Below are 18,624 nucleotides of genomic sequence, written 5' to 3' on the forward strand. Positions count from 1 at the left end.
GAGGGCATCTACAGCCAAGAAAAATTCAGAAATCAGAAAGGAGCAATAACTAATAAGTCTAAACTTCCCCACTATTCAGAAAAGAATAACCAACCTTCCTTGTGTGGATATGTCCAAAGCAGCCCTTTAGAGCTGTCCAGTCATGGACCACTAAACATCTCATAGCCCTGTGAGGCATTTAGGCCTTGGAAAATAATGTGCAGAGGGGAAGAGGACTTGTCTCTAAGTCACGGGTCAATAGAAAAGCAACATATGGCCCCCAAACTTCTTTTTCTGAGACTCCTCCTTTTACCCTCAACAGCACCTTCTTTTTGGAGCCCACTAGCGCATGAGAACCCTTACTCCCAAGCTCTTACCAATTTCCAAAGCCACAGTCCATCACAGCTTCTAAAAGGGCCATTTCTTCTTGAGCAGTCCAGCTGGGGTCAAGAACAGGAAAATCTGAGGTCTAAGGAAGAAGAAGTTTGGCCTAAGAACAGACACAGAAATGGAACCCGGCAACCCCAAATGTAATCCTAATTATAGTCAAATGGCTGTCATTCTCATGGTATTGAGAGGTGCCTAAAGTACATTCTTATTAGCTGTCCACAGGCCCCCACCTCTACTTCCACCATTAGCTACAAGAGTCTACAATAAATATTATCAACCATAAATGCCACTGTAACTCAGGCAGAAATATATGTTTTTTAAACTTAGCAAAAAGGTAAATATAAGTATTATAGTATGCTCCCATTTAGCTAAGAAAGATAGGAATACAAATATGTATATTTCTATCATTTTTTTTTTGCGTTACGCGGGCCTCTCACTGTTGTGGCCTCTCCCGTTGCGGAGCACAGGCTCTGGACGCGCAGGCTCAGTGGCCATGGCTCATGGGCCCAGCCGCTCCGCGGCATGTGGGATCTTCCCGGACCGGGGCATGAACCCGTGTCCCCTGCATCGGCAGGCGGACTCTCAACCACTGCACCACCAGGGAAGCCCCTATTTCTATCATTTAAAATGCAAGGATAAACCATATATTAAAACCAAGGTTACCTATGGGGAGGGAGGGAGGAGATAGGGTGGAAAGGACAAGGATAGAAGCTGAACCTCTCTGAATATTCCTTGTTTGTAGACTTGACTTTGAAAACATAAATACTGTACATTAACTATTAAATTTTAAAATCATAAGAATCAAAAGCAAAATGTAACAAATAAACCCATGAATTAATTTTAAGGCATAATCACACGGGAAGAAACAATCTCAAGTGACTTTAAAACACAGTAACTTGACCAAATATTTCTAGTAGAATATACCTTAAAAGTAAAAGGAACTGCCAAAAAAATCTTAAACTGTTTTCAAGTAGTGTTGGTGGTTATTCTGAGATTATTACACGTTGACATGCTGTGGGGTAAAGCACATAAGTAACCGTATTGGTGTCACTGTGCAGTGGGACTTGGAGCTTGGGGAAAAAAAAGAGATGTAAGATCTATGAGGCTATGTAAAACCACGTAGTCTTGTTATTTGAATTCAAAGTTTTAGTATGGGGACTTCCCTGGTGGCGCAGTGGTTAAGAATCCACCTGCCAATGCAGGGGACATGGGTTCGAGCCCTGGTCCGGGAAGATCCCACATGCTGCGGAGCAACTAAGCCCCGTGCGTCACAACTACCGAGCCTGCACTCTAGAGCCCGCGAGCCACAACTACTAAGCCTGCGTGCCACAACTGCTGAAGCCCGCGTGCCTAGAGCTCATACTCCACAACAAGAGAAGACATTGCAATGAGAAGCCCAGGAACTGCAACAAAGAATAGCCCCCACTCGCTGTAGCTAGAGAAAGCCTGCACGCAGCAACGAAGACCCAACACACCCAAAAAAATAAATAAAATTAATTAATAAATAAAATTTAAAAACAAGAAAGTTTTAGTATGAACTCATGTTGTATTTGTCTTAAAACAATAATTTCCTATATAGAGAACTAGTGATTCTAGTGGTGGGGGCACAATACAGGGGTGGAGGAGTGGGAGGTACAAACTACTGAGTGTAAGAGAGGCTACAAGGATGTATTGTACAACACAGGAAACACAGCCAATATTTTGTAATAACTGTAAATGACGTGTAACCTTTAAAAATTGTACAAGAAATTAAAAAAAATCCTATCACTGTTCAATGAAAAGGTCTAGAAAAAATGACTAACCCAGTAGCAATGAACACTTCTAGCACCCAGTATGTGGTCTCTAAATACAATTTCCCACTAAAGGAACCAGGGCTCCTTGAAGAAAAAGGCAATTCCAGGTTTGGGTAGGAAATGTACAAGATGAGACTGGAACATTTCATTACACTGGAGAGCAAAGAAACTCTCAAAGATGAAAAGAGTCCTGTCAAAAGGATTCAGAGGTCAACTTGTAGAGGCTCCCACTGACCAAAAATGGAACATTCTGAGCATTAATAAGAACTGCAAAGGATTACAACACATTAAACCTTCTAAATATCTAGAGGATGCCAGGGAACCAACTCATACTTTCAAAACTAGTAAATAATGGAAATAATTTATCCTGCCCTTCTGTACAAACTTTACCTCAGGGTGACCACACAGATAATGAAATTTCTTTTTATAGAATTATTTAATCTCATAAATTAAAAGGAGTGATAGAACTGAAAGATAACTATGTATTTTGCAATTCCAGAAGAAAAGATCTAAACAATGATCATGAATGAATCTAATATAGCCAGTATATATTAACTACTAATTTGTAGGAAACACAGAAATCAGAGGAACACGTTAATCAGCAAAATCTAGACTGCACTAACATCCATAAGATAAACCCAGGTTTTTTTTTGTTTTGTTTTTGTTTTTTTTGCGGTATGTGGGCCTCTCACTGCCGTGGCCTCTCCCGTTGCGGAGCACAGCCTCCGGACGCGCAGGCCCAGCGGCCATGGCTCACGGGCCCAGCCGCTCCGCGGCATATGGGATCCTCCCAGACCGGGGCACGAACCCGTATCCCCTGCATCGGCAGGCGGACTCCCAACCACTGCGCCACCAGGGAGGCCCCAAACCCAGGTTTTTAAACAAACTATATGAAACAAGAGAAAGAGTGAGGGAAGGAGGGGAAGGAGAGGGAGAACCCACAGGATAAATATATGAGGCAATCAATTGTAATGTATGGACCATATCTGAATTCCAAATAGCACTGTAAAAGGTAAAAGAAAAATGATGATACCACTACACATTCATGATACCCACTAGAATACGAGGATGAAGAAAATGACAACAACAAAACTTGGCAAGCAGGTGGAGCAATCAGAACTCTCATACACTGCTAGCTGAGGTGTGAAGTGATACAACCATTTAAGGGAACTTTTTGACAGTTTCTTAAAAGTTAAATAATCATTTATTTTATGACCCAGCAATTCCACTCCTAAGTGTTTACCCAAGAAAAATGAAAATATATGTCCATAGAAAGCCTTATACAAAAATGTTCAAAGCAGCTTTATTCTTTTTTTCTTTCTTAAAGTATTTTTTAAAAATTAATTTATGTATTTATTTTTTGGCTACATTGGGTCTTCATTGCTGCACGGGCTTTCTCTAGATGCGGCAAGCAGGGGCTACTCTTCGTTGCAGTACATGGGCTTCTCATCACGGTGGCTTCTCTTGTTGCGGAGCACAGGCTCTAGACACGTGGGCTTCAGTAGCTGTGGCATGAGGGCTTAGTAGTTGTGGCTCACGGGCTCTAGAGTGTGGGCTCAGCAGTTGTGGCGCGCAGGCTTATTTGCTCCACAGCATGTGGGATCTTCCCGGACCAGGGCTCAAACCTGTGTACCCTGCTCTGGCAGGCGGATTCTTAATCACTGTGCCACCAGGGAAGTCCCTTTTTTTTTTTTTATGTGGGCCATTTTTAAAGTCTTTATTGAATTTGTTACAATATGGCTTCTGTTTTATGTTTTGGTTTTTTGGCCCTGAAGCATATTGGATCTTAGCTCTCCAAAGAGAACCCCTGTATTGGAAGGCGAAATCCCAACCACTGGACCACCAGGGAAGTCCCTCACAGCAGCTTTATTCTTAATAGCCCCAAACTAGGCAAAGTCCAGTCTCTATCAACAGGAGAATGGATAAACAAACTGTGCTATATTCATACCATGAAATATTACTCAGTAACAAAAAAGAATGAACTATTATTATATACAACTTGAATAAATCCCAAAAACATGCTGAATGAAAGAAACCAGAAACAAGAGTACATACGGAATGAATCCATTTATATGCAGTTCTAGAATATGCAAAACTGATCTATGGTGATAAAAATCAGAATAGTGATTGTTTCAGGTGTGGAGAAGAGAGCAGTTTTTTTTTTTAAAGCTTTTTGAGATGATTGGAGAAATGTGAAAAGTGACCTTTGTTACTTTAAAATTTTAGAGTGACCTAATGAGACATTTACAGATGAAATGATACGATATCTAGGGGATCTGTTTCAAAATAAGCTGGAGGGGTACGGGTTTAGATGAAACAAGATGTAGGGTATGAGTTGGTAATTTTAAGAACCAGTGACAGGTATATGGGAATTTATTACACTATATGTGGTAGTTGATTACAATGGTGGCCCCCAAGGAACTTCTAGAATTCACATCTTCATGTGGTCCCTTCCCATTTAATAAGGGCTGAACCTGTGACTTGCTTAAGAAGGCCTGGCAGCTTCTACTGTTTCGCCTTTGGTAGCCCTGAACCACCACGTAAGAATTCTAGCCTCCTTTCTGGAAAGACCACGTGGAGCAGCCACATGGAGAGAGAGAGGCCCTAAGGCTACCTGGAGAGGAACCAAAGACCTCAGGCAGTTAAGGTGTTCCATTTCAACCAACTCAAGCCATTCTGAGGTGCTAAAAGTGAAAAAAACCCCTTGGACTTCCATTCCCAGCACACCATGTGGAACCAATGAAAGCTACTCTCATGGTGCCAATCTGAATTCCTGACCCACAAAACTGTGAAAATAATAAAATGGTTGTTATTTTAAGCCATGAAGCTTTCTTGTTTGTTTTGTTTGTTAATTAATTAATTAATTTATCTTTGGCTATGTTGGGTCTTCATTGCTGCGCACGGGCTTTCTCTAGTTGTGGCGAGTGGGGGCTACTCTTCCTTGCGGTGTGCGGGCTTCTCATTGCAGTGGCTTCTCTTTGTTGCGGAGCACGGGCTCTAGATGCGCGGGCTTCAGTAGTTGCGGCACGTGGACTCAGCAGTTGTGGCTCATGGGCTCTAGAGCACAGGCTCAGTAGTTGTGGCGCACGTGCTTAGTTGCTCCATGGCATGTGGGATCTTCCCGGACCAGGGCTCGAACCCGTGTCCCCTGCATTGGCAGGCGGATTCTTAACCACTGCGCCACCAGGGAAGTCCCTAAACCATGAAGTTTTGAGGCAGCTATTAGGGGCAACAGATAACTGAAACACCATTTTCTGTATTTTAGTATATGCTTGAAATTTACTAAGTTAAAAAAAAAAAAAGTGACACAAGACATCCTCAGATCACATGGGCGTTTAGAAATTGTTCTATCTTTTGTTAATGGCAAAAAAAATCTGTGATCTGTGAAATTACATTACTAATAAGCAATATATTTTATCTGAGCACGTACTAGGAATATGCCTCACATGAGATATTTCGGATACGAGATCCGAAAGAGAAATTTCAGAGTCTCTGTCTGTATTAAATTCAAAATAATCACTCAATCTGGAAAGTACCATAAATACAGGTAAATATGACAACTCATAATTGAAAAGCCTGTTATTTCTAAAAGTGTATTTTAGAATATTAATTAGTCCTCACCAACTTTACTGTGAGATAAACCAGAAAGACTTTCTACACCAAAAAATAAATGGGCATAAGTCAGTTTTTCTTAAAGTTGAATCAATATTATTCAATTTCTGGACCCAATCTTGGCCCTACCGACCCAGAATTTCTAACAGTGAGGCCTAGGAATCTATAATTTTAAGAATCTCCCAGGTGATTCTTATGCACTAAAGTTTAAGAATCACTGGTATAAAGGGTGTGGCTGAAAGAGGTGCCTTGACTTGTTCAAGGTTCTAAGAATTATAAGACAAAAATAGGCAAAGAACTCAGAAATCTTGATTAATGCACCACCCACTACAGCATGAGTAACTTCCAAAAATACAGCACCGTGAGATGGCAAAAGTACTGAAAACCATTTAAAGTTTTCTGAGGCTTCATATGCAAAAAGAAAAAAAGAGAAAAAAAAGCAAGTTTTTAGTGGCTTCGTGAGTAGAAAAGCAAAATTTGGTCATTATTCCTACGGAAGGAAAGATTCTTCTTTTCCTTATCTGGGAATAGATAAAGACTAGCAGAAAAAAGAAAGTATTAGTAACCTCCAAAAGCTCTACAAAATAAAGGACAGAATTCTGAAGTGTGTTTTATGGGTGTAGAATATGTGAGAGAAGGATGAAGTAATCTGCAGAGTTAGGTGGACTTGGAGTGAAACTTCGTGCCGTCAGCATTATGCAGAAGGGATGGTGCCCAGAACAGCTGACGAGAGCTCACGGTCAGCTTTCCGGCAGTGGATAACTTCAATCTACCCAAACTATACTGAATTATCCTTTAAGGAATTATTTTCACAATTCAAATGAATAAATTTGTATTCTGGTTCTAGGCATTCTTGTGTGAATTTAGGAAGAATAAGCCAACTTTCTGAAGATCTGATAACCCTGGTGAAATGAACTCAAAGCCACAGCTGCTTTGACCATACTCTCCCCCAGCCCTTCACTCATTCTGCAATTAACAAAAGGGAAAAAAATTATTCACATGAAAAGATGTTCCACATCGTATGTTGTCAGAGAAATGCAAGTTAAAACAACAAGACAGCGCTATATACCTATCAGAATGGCCAAAATCCAGAACACTGACAACGCCAAATGCTGACGAGGATGTGGAGCAATAGGAACTCTCTTTCATTGCTGGTGGGAATACAAAATGGTACAGCCACTTTGGGCAGTTTGACAGTTGCTTACAAAACTAAACATACTCTTACCATGTGATCCAGCAGCCATGTTCCTTGGTATTTACCCAAAGGAGCTGAAAACTTATATCCATAGAAAAACCTGCACATGGATATTTATAGCTGCTTTATTCTTAATTGTCAAAACTTGGAAGCAACCAAGATGTCCTTCGGTAGGTGGATGAATAAATAAACTGCGGTACATCCAGACAACAGAATATTATTCAGTGCTAAAAAAGAAATGACCTATTAAGCCATGAAAAGACATGGAGGAAACTTAAATACATATTACTTGGTGAAAGAAGCCAATCTGAAAAGGCTACACGCTGTATGATTCCAACTATATGACATTTTGGACAAGGCAAAACCATGGAGATTGTAAAAAGATCAGTAGTTACCAGAGGCTGGGGGGAGGGAAGGATGAACAGGCAGAACACCAGAAGATTTTTAGGAACATGAAACTACTCTGTATGATACTATACTGGTGGGTACACGTCATTATATATTTCTACAAACCCATAGAATGTATATCACCAAGAGTGAACCCTAATGTAAACTATGGACTTTGGGTGATAACGAGGTGTCAATGTAGGTTCCTCATTGATAACGTAGGTACAGTTCTGGTGGGGGAGGTTGCTACTTGGGGAGGTTACGCATTTGTGGGGGCAGAGAGATTTCTGTACTTCCCACTCAATTTTGCTGTGAACCTATAACTCTAAAAAACAAAGTCTAATATTAAAAAATGTATTCCAAATCTTATAATTAGTGAAGAAACTACTTAGAAGACTGAGGGTGTTTAGAAAGAGGCAGGGGAAGGCTAGACAGCTGGCTGCCAAGAACTCTTACTAAGGAGCATTTCTTTGACTAATTCATTATGGACCAGGATCTGACTCTCAGCATTACAGGCCCAGAAACTCACTTAAATAAGACTTCATAAATAATCAGACTTGGAGATGCTGAGTTACCCTTTCTAAACTTTTAAGAGACTGAAGTAGATATGCTACAGCGCTACGGTATACAGAATTCTAAAGATGTCCCCCAGTGCCCCCAAGATTCCTGTCCCCTGATTATGCAATCAAACACTAACTAGATATTACTGTGAAGGGACTATGCTAATGGGATTAAGGTACTAATTAACTGACTGTAAAATAAGGAGATTATGCTGGTGGGCCCAATATAAGCACACGGCCCTTAAAAGTAGAAGAGAGAGGCAGAAGAGTCAGAGAGATTCAGCACAGGAGAGATGAACCAGGAGAGGTCAGAGAGATGCCAAGCATTTCATCAGTAACCCTCAAGGACTCCCTGCCATTGCTGGCTTTGAATATTGAGAATGGGGGCCAGGAACCTCCAGAGACTAAGAGTAAGCCCTGGCCAACAACTAATAAGGAAACAGTAGCATCCGTCCCACAACCTCCCGGCAGTGAATTCTGTCAACAACTTGAATGAGAATGGAAGTAGACTGGAAGTGGATTCTCCCGCAGGGTCTCCAGATAAAAACCCAGACAGGTCAACACTTTCATTTCAGCCTTACAGAATCTGGAGCAAACCACTGAGTCTAATGGTCTTCTGACCAACAGAATTGTGAGATGATAAATTTGTGCTGTCTTAAGCTCCTCATTTTTGGTTAAGTTGTTACGGCAGCAAGAGAAAACTAACACATGTATCAATGGATTAACCCATCATGTGAAATTACTGTCAAGTAGATGCCCAACCGGCATTCCTTCTTGTAAGAAAAACAACATGGGAGGCCAAATGTAAGAAAACTACTTGGTGAACTAGGAGTTAGGCTTTGATAACTGACAAAGGTACTGTATATACACCTGTCAAGCATACCAGATATTCACTTTGGCTTATTAAAGTGCCCGTTCCTCTGGCTAGATATTGGAAGGACACTACCAACATCTGCCTCTCATTCCTTCTTTAGAGGTGGCAAACAATCAAATTACAGCCCAGTCTTTTTCTGGCCTATAAGTCAGTCTACCTCTTCAAAATGATTTTGTATATTACTATGTTATTCACCCTACCTCCATTTTACAACTTAACTCTCCAAGGGTAACTCATTTCCCCAAGGCTGGGGAGGTGGAGTGCCAGATATAAATATCACCACTGCCCACAAAAAACACATAAAAATACCATTAGCCAAACACAGCGACAACACATTTACTACATGTTTGTCAATGAACTTAGAAAACCACAAACCTCTGATCCTTATATTAGTAAATCTCAAAAAGCACTTCCTTTAAATTCCTTCCAATTTAAACCAAAAATCTGAGTATATAAAATGATTTTTTGGACTTACATGCCTTAGAAGATCCATAAAACCCTAAAAAGCTTATTACACAATGATTACCTAATCCAGAAGTGGGCGAAAGAAACGTCAGATACTTGCAGATGAAGAAAAAAGAAAGACGAATTCCCAGTATAATACTTGAAAATGAAGGGAAAGTCCTACAACTTATCATTACCATTATTTCGTAAGTATGATCACTTTGATGTTTCTTGTACTCAAATCCTCGAGTGAAACACTGCAAAAGAAAAGAAAATTAAGTTACCAAAAAGCTACGTTTTGAAATGCTTTCTTAAAGGATAAAAGATGGCTTGGGGGTATTTTACTCTTGTGATGAGTTTTTAAGAATTCATTTAGTCTTGTCTGCAGCCACAACAGGAAGGTTAAGTTCATGGTCGCAGCCTTTCAATGGCCCTCACAGAGAAAAACAATGATCTGAAAAAAAGACTTTTTCCTAGGACAACTCCTCCTTTTATAAAAGCACAAGCCCTGGAAGCAGACTGCCTAAATTTGAATCCTGGCTCTTAGCTTATTTCAGCAATTCTAAGACATGTATTATTTCATATTTTAAAACTCTGAAATGTGGATTCATCTTACAATAAAAAGTATATTACAACTTCCATCAGCCATTTTTACACTTTAACATTTCTGAAATTGGGATGTTTCTTTTAATCAATAGCATCATGGATCTGATAAAATGTGGTATTTGCTGTGTGACCCTGAGCCAATTATTTAACCTCTCTTTGCCTGAGTTTCCTTTATAATACAGGGATACTAATCATAGTTACTTCCTAGGGTTGTAGTTATGATTTAAGGGTTAATTCATGCCAAGTACTCAAGATAGTGCCTGGCACAGAGTAAGCATTTATCATTAGTATTTTTTTTAAACAATTTTTAAAAAATTTATTTTTGGCTGTGTTGGGTTTTCGTTGCTGCACACAGGCTTTCTCTAGTTGCGGTGAGCGGGGGCTACTCTTCGTTGTGGTGTGCGGGCTTCTCATTGCAGTGGCTTCTCTTGTTGCAGAGCACGGGCTCTAGGTGCATGGGCTTCAGTAGTTGTGGCACATGGGCTCAGCAGTTGTGGCTAGCGGGTTCTCGAGTGCAGGCCCAGTAGTTGTGGCGCACGGGCTTAGCTGCTCTGCGGCATGTGGGATCTTCCAGAACCAGGGCCCAAACCCATGTCCCCTGCATTGGCAGGTGGATTCTTAACCACTGCGCCACCAGGGAAGCCCAGCACTTATCATTAGTATTGCTGTTACCACCATCATCGACGAAATAGTTTGTTCCCTGGTTTGTCACCTGCCCAAACATCACTCTTCAGTAAGACAAAAAACAGTGTCATAGGTGCTATCAAAAGGAATAATCCTCCAATTCTATTTCCTGTAGTCCCAATACTTGAAATTTACTGGTAAAAACAGCATTAGGTTGATACAGGGAAGTGGAATATTCAACAGTCTATCTCATCCATCCTGCTCTGTTCTCCAATTTTTCACTGGTAAAATGTGTAATTCAATATTGACTGGAAAAAAAATAGACTTAATAAGTTATGGTCCTCTGAGCAATTGATAGTCATCTCTGAATTTACTATATCCATAAAACTAGGCAAGCCTCCCCTTAAAGAGTTACCTGTAAGCACAGGAAAAAAGGAGGTGGCCCACATTCAGCACACTTGATATAAGGTTCCATGAGGTAGGAGGAGCAGCCGCGGCAAGGCGGCTTATCAGAGGGATCATCTATAACAAAAAGAAAAATATAATAGCTTCAAAACACCTTATGATTATCTTAAATGCGAGAAGGTGAAAATCTGCAAATGATTACACAAGGTAGTAAGCTGTGCTGAAAAGTTCATGGAGACAAGATGAGCTCATTCCAAATAAGAAAAAACAAAAATTATGTTCCTTTTTATTTCAGGGCAGCTTTGTTCCTACCTGCAGTGTATCTACTGTTTTAAATAGCATTTAAGTAGATACTGCCCCTGCAGAGAAATTTACAAACACAAGTTTTAACTGGAAGTTTCATAATGCCCACAATTTATTTTCCCAGGGGAAAATAATGTCACATACCTACATAACACATATATAGTTATAGATAAAGCCAATCTGACAAAATGTTAATAACTGCTGGGTCTGGGTAATGGGCAATAATTGCTGTACTGTTCTTTCAACTTTCTATAAGTTCGACATTTTTCATAATAAAAAGTTGGTAAAGAAAAACCCTTTAAACATGTCTTGGGATGTACTACTTTATATTTGATTTGGGAGTTACACCCAGGACAGCTCCCTCCCTTTCTCCCACAGTAAGCAGAGAACGGAGCAGACCTTCCTCCAGTTCTAATGACAGTACTGTCTCTGCAATATTAAGGCAAGGAGTATAATCCAAACTCTCTAAAGTCATAAAAATACAGATGTGTGTGTCCCTGGCTGCCCCAAACTCTGCCACTCTTGAGTCAGGGCAACCTAGCAGAGTTGTTCTCTGTGATCAACAGAAGTCTAAGAAAACAGGCTCTGAAGGTAGAGAAGGGATTTAATCTGTTTGGCCTGGGGCAGAATTTCTCACATTCTGCAATAGCATTTTCCTTCCTAAAGTCCAAGAAACACTCTTCAAGGCACCTTTCCCTCCTGTAAGTGGTGATATTGTTCTTTTCTTTTGCTTCTAAATGAACACCTGGAGAAAAAAATGACAGAGGAAAGAAAGGTAATCTTTCTGGCAGCAGCTTCAAAATAAACATGTGGAACAGCAACTACCCCACTTCTCCCATTTAAAATTTTGACATGGAAGAACAAAAATTATTTTATATTAAATGTCAATTTTTACCAAATTACCTTCTTTCTCATATCCTTTTCTTTTTTTTTTTTTTTTTGGTACACGGGCCTCTCACTGTTGTGGCCTCTCCCGTTGCGGAGCACAAACTCCGGATGCACAGGCTCAGCGGCCATGGCTCACGGGCCCAGCCGCTCCACGGCATGTGGGATCTTCCCAGACCGGGGCATGAACCCGTGTCCCTTGAATCGGCAGGCGGACTCTCAACCACTGCGCCACCAGGGAAGCCCTAACATCCTTTTCTTTTAATGATATGAGCTTGCTTTTCTTTCCTCAAACTTTCTTCAACAACAATAACGACAAAAAATTGGCCAATGACTGACCTAAAGAGTTTTTAAACCCTCATGTCAAGAAGTAATTGTTTTTTAGAGAAATGCAAATCAAAACTACAATGAGGTATCACCTCACACCAGTCAGAATGCCCATCATCAAAAAATCTACAAACAATAAATGCTGGATAGGGTGTGGAGAAAAGGGAACCCTCCTGCACTGTTGGTGGGAATGTAAATTGATACAGCCACTATGGAGAACAGTATGGAATTTCCTTAAAAAACTAAAAATAGAACTACCATATGACCCAGCAATCCCACTACTGGGCATATACCCTGAGAAAACCGTAATTCAAAAAGAGTCATGTACCACAATGTTCACTGCAGCTCTCCTTACAATAGCCAGGACATGGAAGCAACCTAAGTGTCCATCGATAGATGAATGGATAAAGATGTGGCACATATATACAATGGAATATTACTCAGCCATAAAAAGAAACGAAACTGAGTTATTTGTAGTGAGGTGGATGGACCTAGAGTCTGTCATACAGAGTGAACTAAGTCAGAAAGAGAAAAATACTGTATGCTAACACATATAGAATCTAAAAAAAAAAAAAAAGGTTCTGAAGAACCTAGGGGCAGGACAGGAATAAAGATAGACGTAGAGAACGGACTTGAGTACACGGGGAGGGGCAAGGGTAAGGTGGGACGAAGTGAGAGAGTAATATGGACAAAATACACTACCACATGTAAAATAGCTAGCTAGTGGGAAGCAGTTGCATAGCACAGGGAGATCAGCTCGGTGCTTTGTGACCACCTAGAGGGGTGGGATAGGGAGGATGGGAGGGAGACACAAGAAGGAGGAGATATGGGGATATATGTGTATGTATAGCTGATTCACTTTGTTATAAAGCAGAAACTAACACATCACTGTAAAGCAATTATACTCCAATAAAGATGTTAAAAAAAAAAGATAAAATTATTTTGTAAAAATAATTTATGGTTTCAAAAATTTTAGACAATAAAAAGTATAAGTCATCCTCTATCAACATGCTGATTTCCAGCCCTTCTTCTACGTACATGAGTGTATATTTTAACAAAAGTGGGATACCACACATTTTATAGCCTGTTTTTTCACTTGATAATATATTGTCAAGATCTTTTATGATGGTACACATACATCTTCCTCACTGTTTTTAATGGATGAATAATAGTCCATTATATCTATTTAATCTAACCTAATGGCTTTCAACTGCCTCCTAGGAAGGCATTATGGACAACTGAGGAGATGCTTTTTTGTTGCCACAATGACTAGGGAGCACTACTGGCACTTAGCAGGCTGGGATCAGGCATGCTAGATATCCTTCAACACTCAAGATATTCCTACACAACAAAGAATTGGCCAGTCTCCTGCACAACTTTCAAATGTCCCACCAGACATTCAAGTAGGTGAAAACTTGCTCATGACCTGGAACATAATTCCATACTAAATAAAACAAAATGTTTTTGACAGTTTTAATATGTATTGAATTTTCCAGGAAGGCAACTGCATTACGTCAAGAGGAGATTCTACCTTGTTTTGTTCAGAACTTTACTAAGAGTTATTCAAGCTTGTGGTATTTGAGTCATCACCACTACAACACATGTGAATCACTGTGCATTTGTAGTTGTAATATGCACAGTGATTTGACCTATGGGTACAAGCATCTGACTAAAGGCATTATGTTTTCCACTGTAATGTCTAAACATATTGATACATATTATTATAAATGACATTATTTATTACACATTACTTCTCTTTTATTTATCTTTTATAGTATAGTTAGGGCATTATTATTATCGTTTAATTAATTAATTTATTTATTTATTTATGGCTGTGTTGGGTCTTCATTGCTACGCACAGGCTTTCTCTCGTTGTGGCGAGTGGGGGCTACTCTTCGTTGTGGTGTGCAGGTTTCTCATTGAGATGGCTTCTCTTGTTGCGCAGCACAGGCTCTAGGCACTCGGGCTTCAGTGGTTGTGGCTCGCGGGCTTACAGAACGGGCTCAGTAGTTGTGGCGCACGGGCTTAGTTGCTCCATGGCACGTGAGATCTTCCCGGACCAGGAACTGAACCCGTGTCTCCTGCATTCGCAGGCAGATTTCTTAACCACTGTGCCACCAGGGAAGTCCTGGGGCATTATTTTTCTTTGAAATCATGGGCATAGATATGTTATATTATCTATGTATTTCATTTCCAAATAGTAAAAGGGGCTTTAAAAACATTATAAAAAGAAATCACTGGGTCTCATAAGATTGAGAACCACTAATCTAACCAGTTTCCTATTGGTGGATATTTAAGTTGTTTCCAGTTTTTCACTATTATAAAAAATGCTGAGATCAACGTTCCTGTACACATAACAGTTCACAATTTGTTCCTCAGGATTTCTATTTTCCTAGAACTAGAACTGTTGCGTGTACAGAGGGTTTCTGATACACATAGCCAAAGTGTCCTTCACAAAGGATTCCAGAACTTTTCTGTAACCTAGGAGGAGGGAAAGACTTTTTACCATCATTCAAACTTCAGAGGCAATAAAAGAGTAATAAATGTGACTAAACAAAACAAACAAAAAGCTCGTTTTTGGCGAAAAACACCATAAGCAAAGTTAAAAAAGCAAATAAACTAGAAGAAAATACTCGTAAACATATCATAAAGGGCTAACATCTTTAATATAGAAAGAACTTTTTAAAATTGAGAGGAAAATAAAAGACCAAAAATCCTACTGTGAAAGTCACGAAGAGATAATTAGGAAAAAAAGAGAGAGATAAAATGGACTTTAAACATGAAAAGACATTCAACTTCACTCATAATAAGAAAAATCTACACTGAGATATAAGTTCTTACCCATCAGATTGGCAACAATTCAAAAGCTTGATAATATACTTTCTTAAGAAGACTGTGGGGAAATAGGCATCCTCATATATTGCTGATGGGAATGCAAAATGGCACAACTTCTATAGAAGGGAATTTAGCAGTATCTAAATAAATGCATCCATTTATCTTTGGACCTAGAAATCCCACTTCTAGGAATTTATCCTGAATATACACCTCCAACAATATAAAGTTATGCATTAGAACATTCTTTTTAACTGCAAAATACTACTTGGATGTCCAAGTACTGGACAGTAGTTGAACAAACTATGGTACATTCACATAATGGAGTACTATGCAACTATAAAAAAATAACAATCTCTATAAAGCAGCATCGTATTTCCAGGAGATACAATTAAGTGAAAAAAGCAAGATGCAAAAGAGCATACACAGTATGCTACCTTTTCAGGAAAAAATTAGGGAAAACAAAAGCAAAAACATATACACATCTGTCTGTCTTTGCAAAAAGAAATAAAGGACAGGTAAATAAGAAAACAATGAAGTTGGATACCTACAAAGGGTTGGAGGGGGAATGGAACGGAGTGGAAGAGAACTAGGAAGGAGCAACAATTCTCCAAATATAACTTTTTGCATAGCTTTGACTTTTGGAAGCATACTTATGTTCCACAAATTAGAAAATTAATCCACTAAGTATGGGAAGGGAAAACTGAAAGCAGAACGAACAGATGAACCCAAAAGTATTTCAAAGGAATACCATAGCCACAATGAGGAGGGGAAAAAAAAGAACCAATCCAGGTAACTTATGAACATTTAACAACAGACGTTCAGTCTTGGGTGATGCCGAGAATTGCAAACAAATCCTGAACTTGTTGAAGTGGGTCTGTGTTATGTAGTGGTATGCACAGAGCAATTCTGAAATAATTCTGGATGTATTAAAAGACTGAGCAAATGAATAATAGTGCTAATGCTGGGAGCCAGGGTTTTCACTGAGGAAAGGACACACAAACAAGGAATGTGGTGGGGTGGGGGGTCAAGAAAAGAGCCTAGGAAGATGAACTGGAGGTTATCAGTGTGAACTCATGATTTCTAAGAAAGTGCATCTATGGATATATGCATGTATATGCAACTATGTACATATACTGGTATATATGTATGTAGCGTATACCTACCATGTATTTCCCAGCGCTGTGGGCCAAAAAGGCCCAGATGCCAAGATACTCTAGTAGAAATAAGCAATGGCCATATCTTGGTATCTAATGTCATTCCTTTCTAAGAGGACCAAGGGCTCCTCAGAGAAGTGGCTGATTCTAGGGCTGGGGCATGGGAGGTAGAAGATGCACCTCGAACACGTAGCCATGCCAAAATGTAAGGAGATGCTCAAAAAAGCGATGGGGCATGTCACAAGGTTGCAAGAGCCAACTTGAAGGGGCTCACAGTGGTCAAATTAGGACAATCTGAGAACCAAAGTAAGTATGATAATGAATTATAAACCACTGAAAATAAAGGAATTCATGCGTTCATACTTATAATAAATAAGTGAAAGAGGAGGTCTCTTGATTATAGTAGAATGCTAAGTGCTAACTAGTAAATATGGAGAGAGTGCTGGATGCGGGGGAAAAAATCATTTCGCGGCCATCGTAGTAAAGACTGGATCAGGCAAAAATCATCAATGGATGCTAACTAGGGAGAACTTCTGATGAGGAACTGGATATTTTATGGCCTGAAAGTGTCTCCTTATGGGTCGCTTATTAGACGCAAGGGAAAAAATAGACATTAAACAGTGAAGAACTCAAACGCACACCTTGACTGGGTTTTCAAAATTAACATCGCTAATGAGGAATAGAGCAAGACCAGACAAACCCAAAATGAGACGCCTCTAGTTTTAAAAAGGGGAGAAAGTGGCTGTATTCTTCAGAAGTGTCCATCACTCAAGACAAAGGCTGTGGACATGCTTCAGTTTAAAGGAGGCTAAAGAGACACAGCAACTTAATGCAAGACCTGAACCCTGACTGTATCCTGTATGGGAAGGAAAAAAAACATCGTCAAGGACATTATTGAGTCAGCTGACAAAACTGGAATACAGATGGCAGGTTAGATAAGAGTATTTTATCAGTGTTATACTTACTAAGGTTGGCAACTCTACTGAGGCTAGAATGTACTGAAGTTAGAAGAGAATATCCCTAGTCTCAGGAAATAAACACTAAAGTACTTAGGGGCCATGAGGTATGTCCCTAAGCCCTCGAAAGATTCTGAAAAAAAAATATGGGGTATGTATATCTACTTATAAATACATATATATGTGAATAAATATGTATATTTATAGATAGAGAACTATGAAAATAGAGTAAAAGGTTTACAAAAGGTGTATGGCTATTCTTTTTTTTTTTTTTTTGCGGTATGAGGGCCTCTCACTGTTGTGGCCTCCCCCGTTGCGGAGCACAGGCTCCGGACGCGCAGGCTCCGGACGCGCAGGCTCAGCGGCCATGGCTCACGGGCCCAGCCGCTCCGTGGCATATGGGATCCTCCCAGACCGGGGCACGAACCCGCATCCCCTGCATCGGCAGGCGGACTCTCAACCACTTGCGCCACCAGGGAGGCCCTATGGCTATTCTTTGTACTACTCTTATTCTTCCAACTTTCCTGTAAGTTTGAAATTATTTCCAACTAAAAATTTTAAAGTTTAGCCTAAAAATATTCCAAAAAAATTTATTTTTTATTTTTTAATTATTTTGAAAAGGGGGAGAGAGTGGTTTCAGTTTACACTCCCAGCATGGGGATAATTCATTTAGGCTCTTTCTCTGTGTGAAAAATGAAAGATCTGAACTAGATGTATTGGAAGACTCCATTCTGTCCTAAATATATATAGGGAGCCTGATGAGAGAGTAAATTAGAGCCCCTTTAAGAAACTACTGAGGGACTTCCCTGGTGGTCCAGTGGGTAAGAGTCGGCGCTCCCAATGCAGGGGGCCCGGGTTCAATCCCTGGTCAGGTAACTAGATCCCACATGCATGCCACAACAAAGAGTCTGCGTCCCGCAACTAAAAGGTCCCACGTGCTGCAACTAAGACCTGGCATAGCCAAAAGCAAAGTAAGTAAATGGAAGGAAGGAAGGAAGGGAGGGAGGGAGGAAGAAACTGCTGAGGAGGATACACCCCAAAAGTGACTTTCTGATTCTTCTCACTGGGACACTACTAACATCTGACAATGGATTTCTATTTCTGCCAAATCTCTTATCTTCAGAAGAAAAGAAAAAGTGTATTTTTTCCTCCATAGTTGTGGCTGCCTGGATTTACTTCACATGTACGCCATAAATCTCTGCACTATTACTGTACTATAGTTTACTCTTAGAATACAAGTGCCAAAAAAGCAGGGGCAGGAGCATTTCCTTTATTCTACCACTGACATTATTTCT

General features: G+C 40.0%; 1 protein-coding gene across 2 annotated transcripts in view; it reads right to left on the minus strand.

Moving 5' to 3' along the window:
* TADA2A (transcriptional adaptor 2A) overlaps positions 1-18,624 on the minus strand; it is a 47,667-nt gene that overhangs the window by 26,349 nt on the left and 2,694 nt on the right. For both annotated transcript variants that reach the window (XM_060082223.1, XM_060082222.1), the window contains exons 3-5: positions 10,880-10,986; positions 9,432-9,491; positions 357-448 (exon numbers count right to left, since the gene is read on the minus strand). In XM_060082223.1, the coding sequence (XP_059938206.1) occupies positions 357-448; positions 9,432-9,491; positions 10,880-10,986 (259 nt within the window). The remainder of the gene's footprint in view (positions 1-356; positions 449-9,431; positions 9,492-10,879; positions 10,987-18,624) is intronic.

This window comes from Mesoplodon densirostris, chromosome 18, assembly GCF_025265405.1.
Source record: "Mesoplodon densirostris isolate mMesDen1 chromosome 18, mMesDen1 primary haplotype, whole genome shotgun sequence".
NCBI lineage: Eukaryota > Metazoa > Chordata > Mammalia > Artiodactyla > Ziphiidae > Mesoplodon > Mesoplodon densirostris.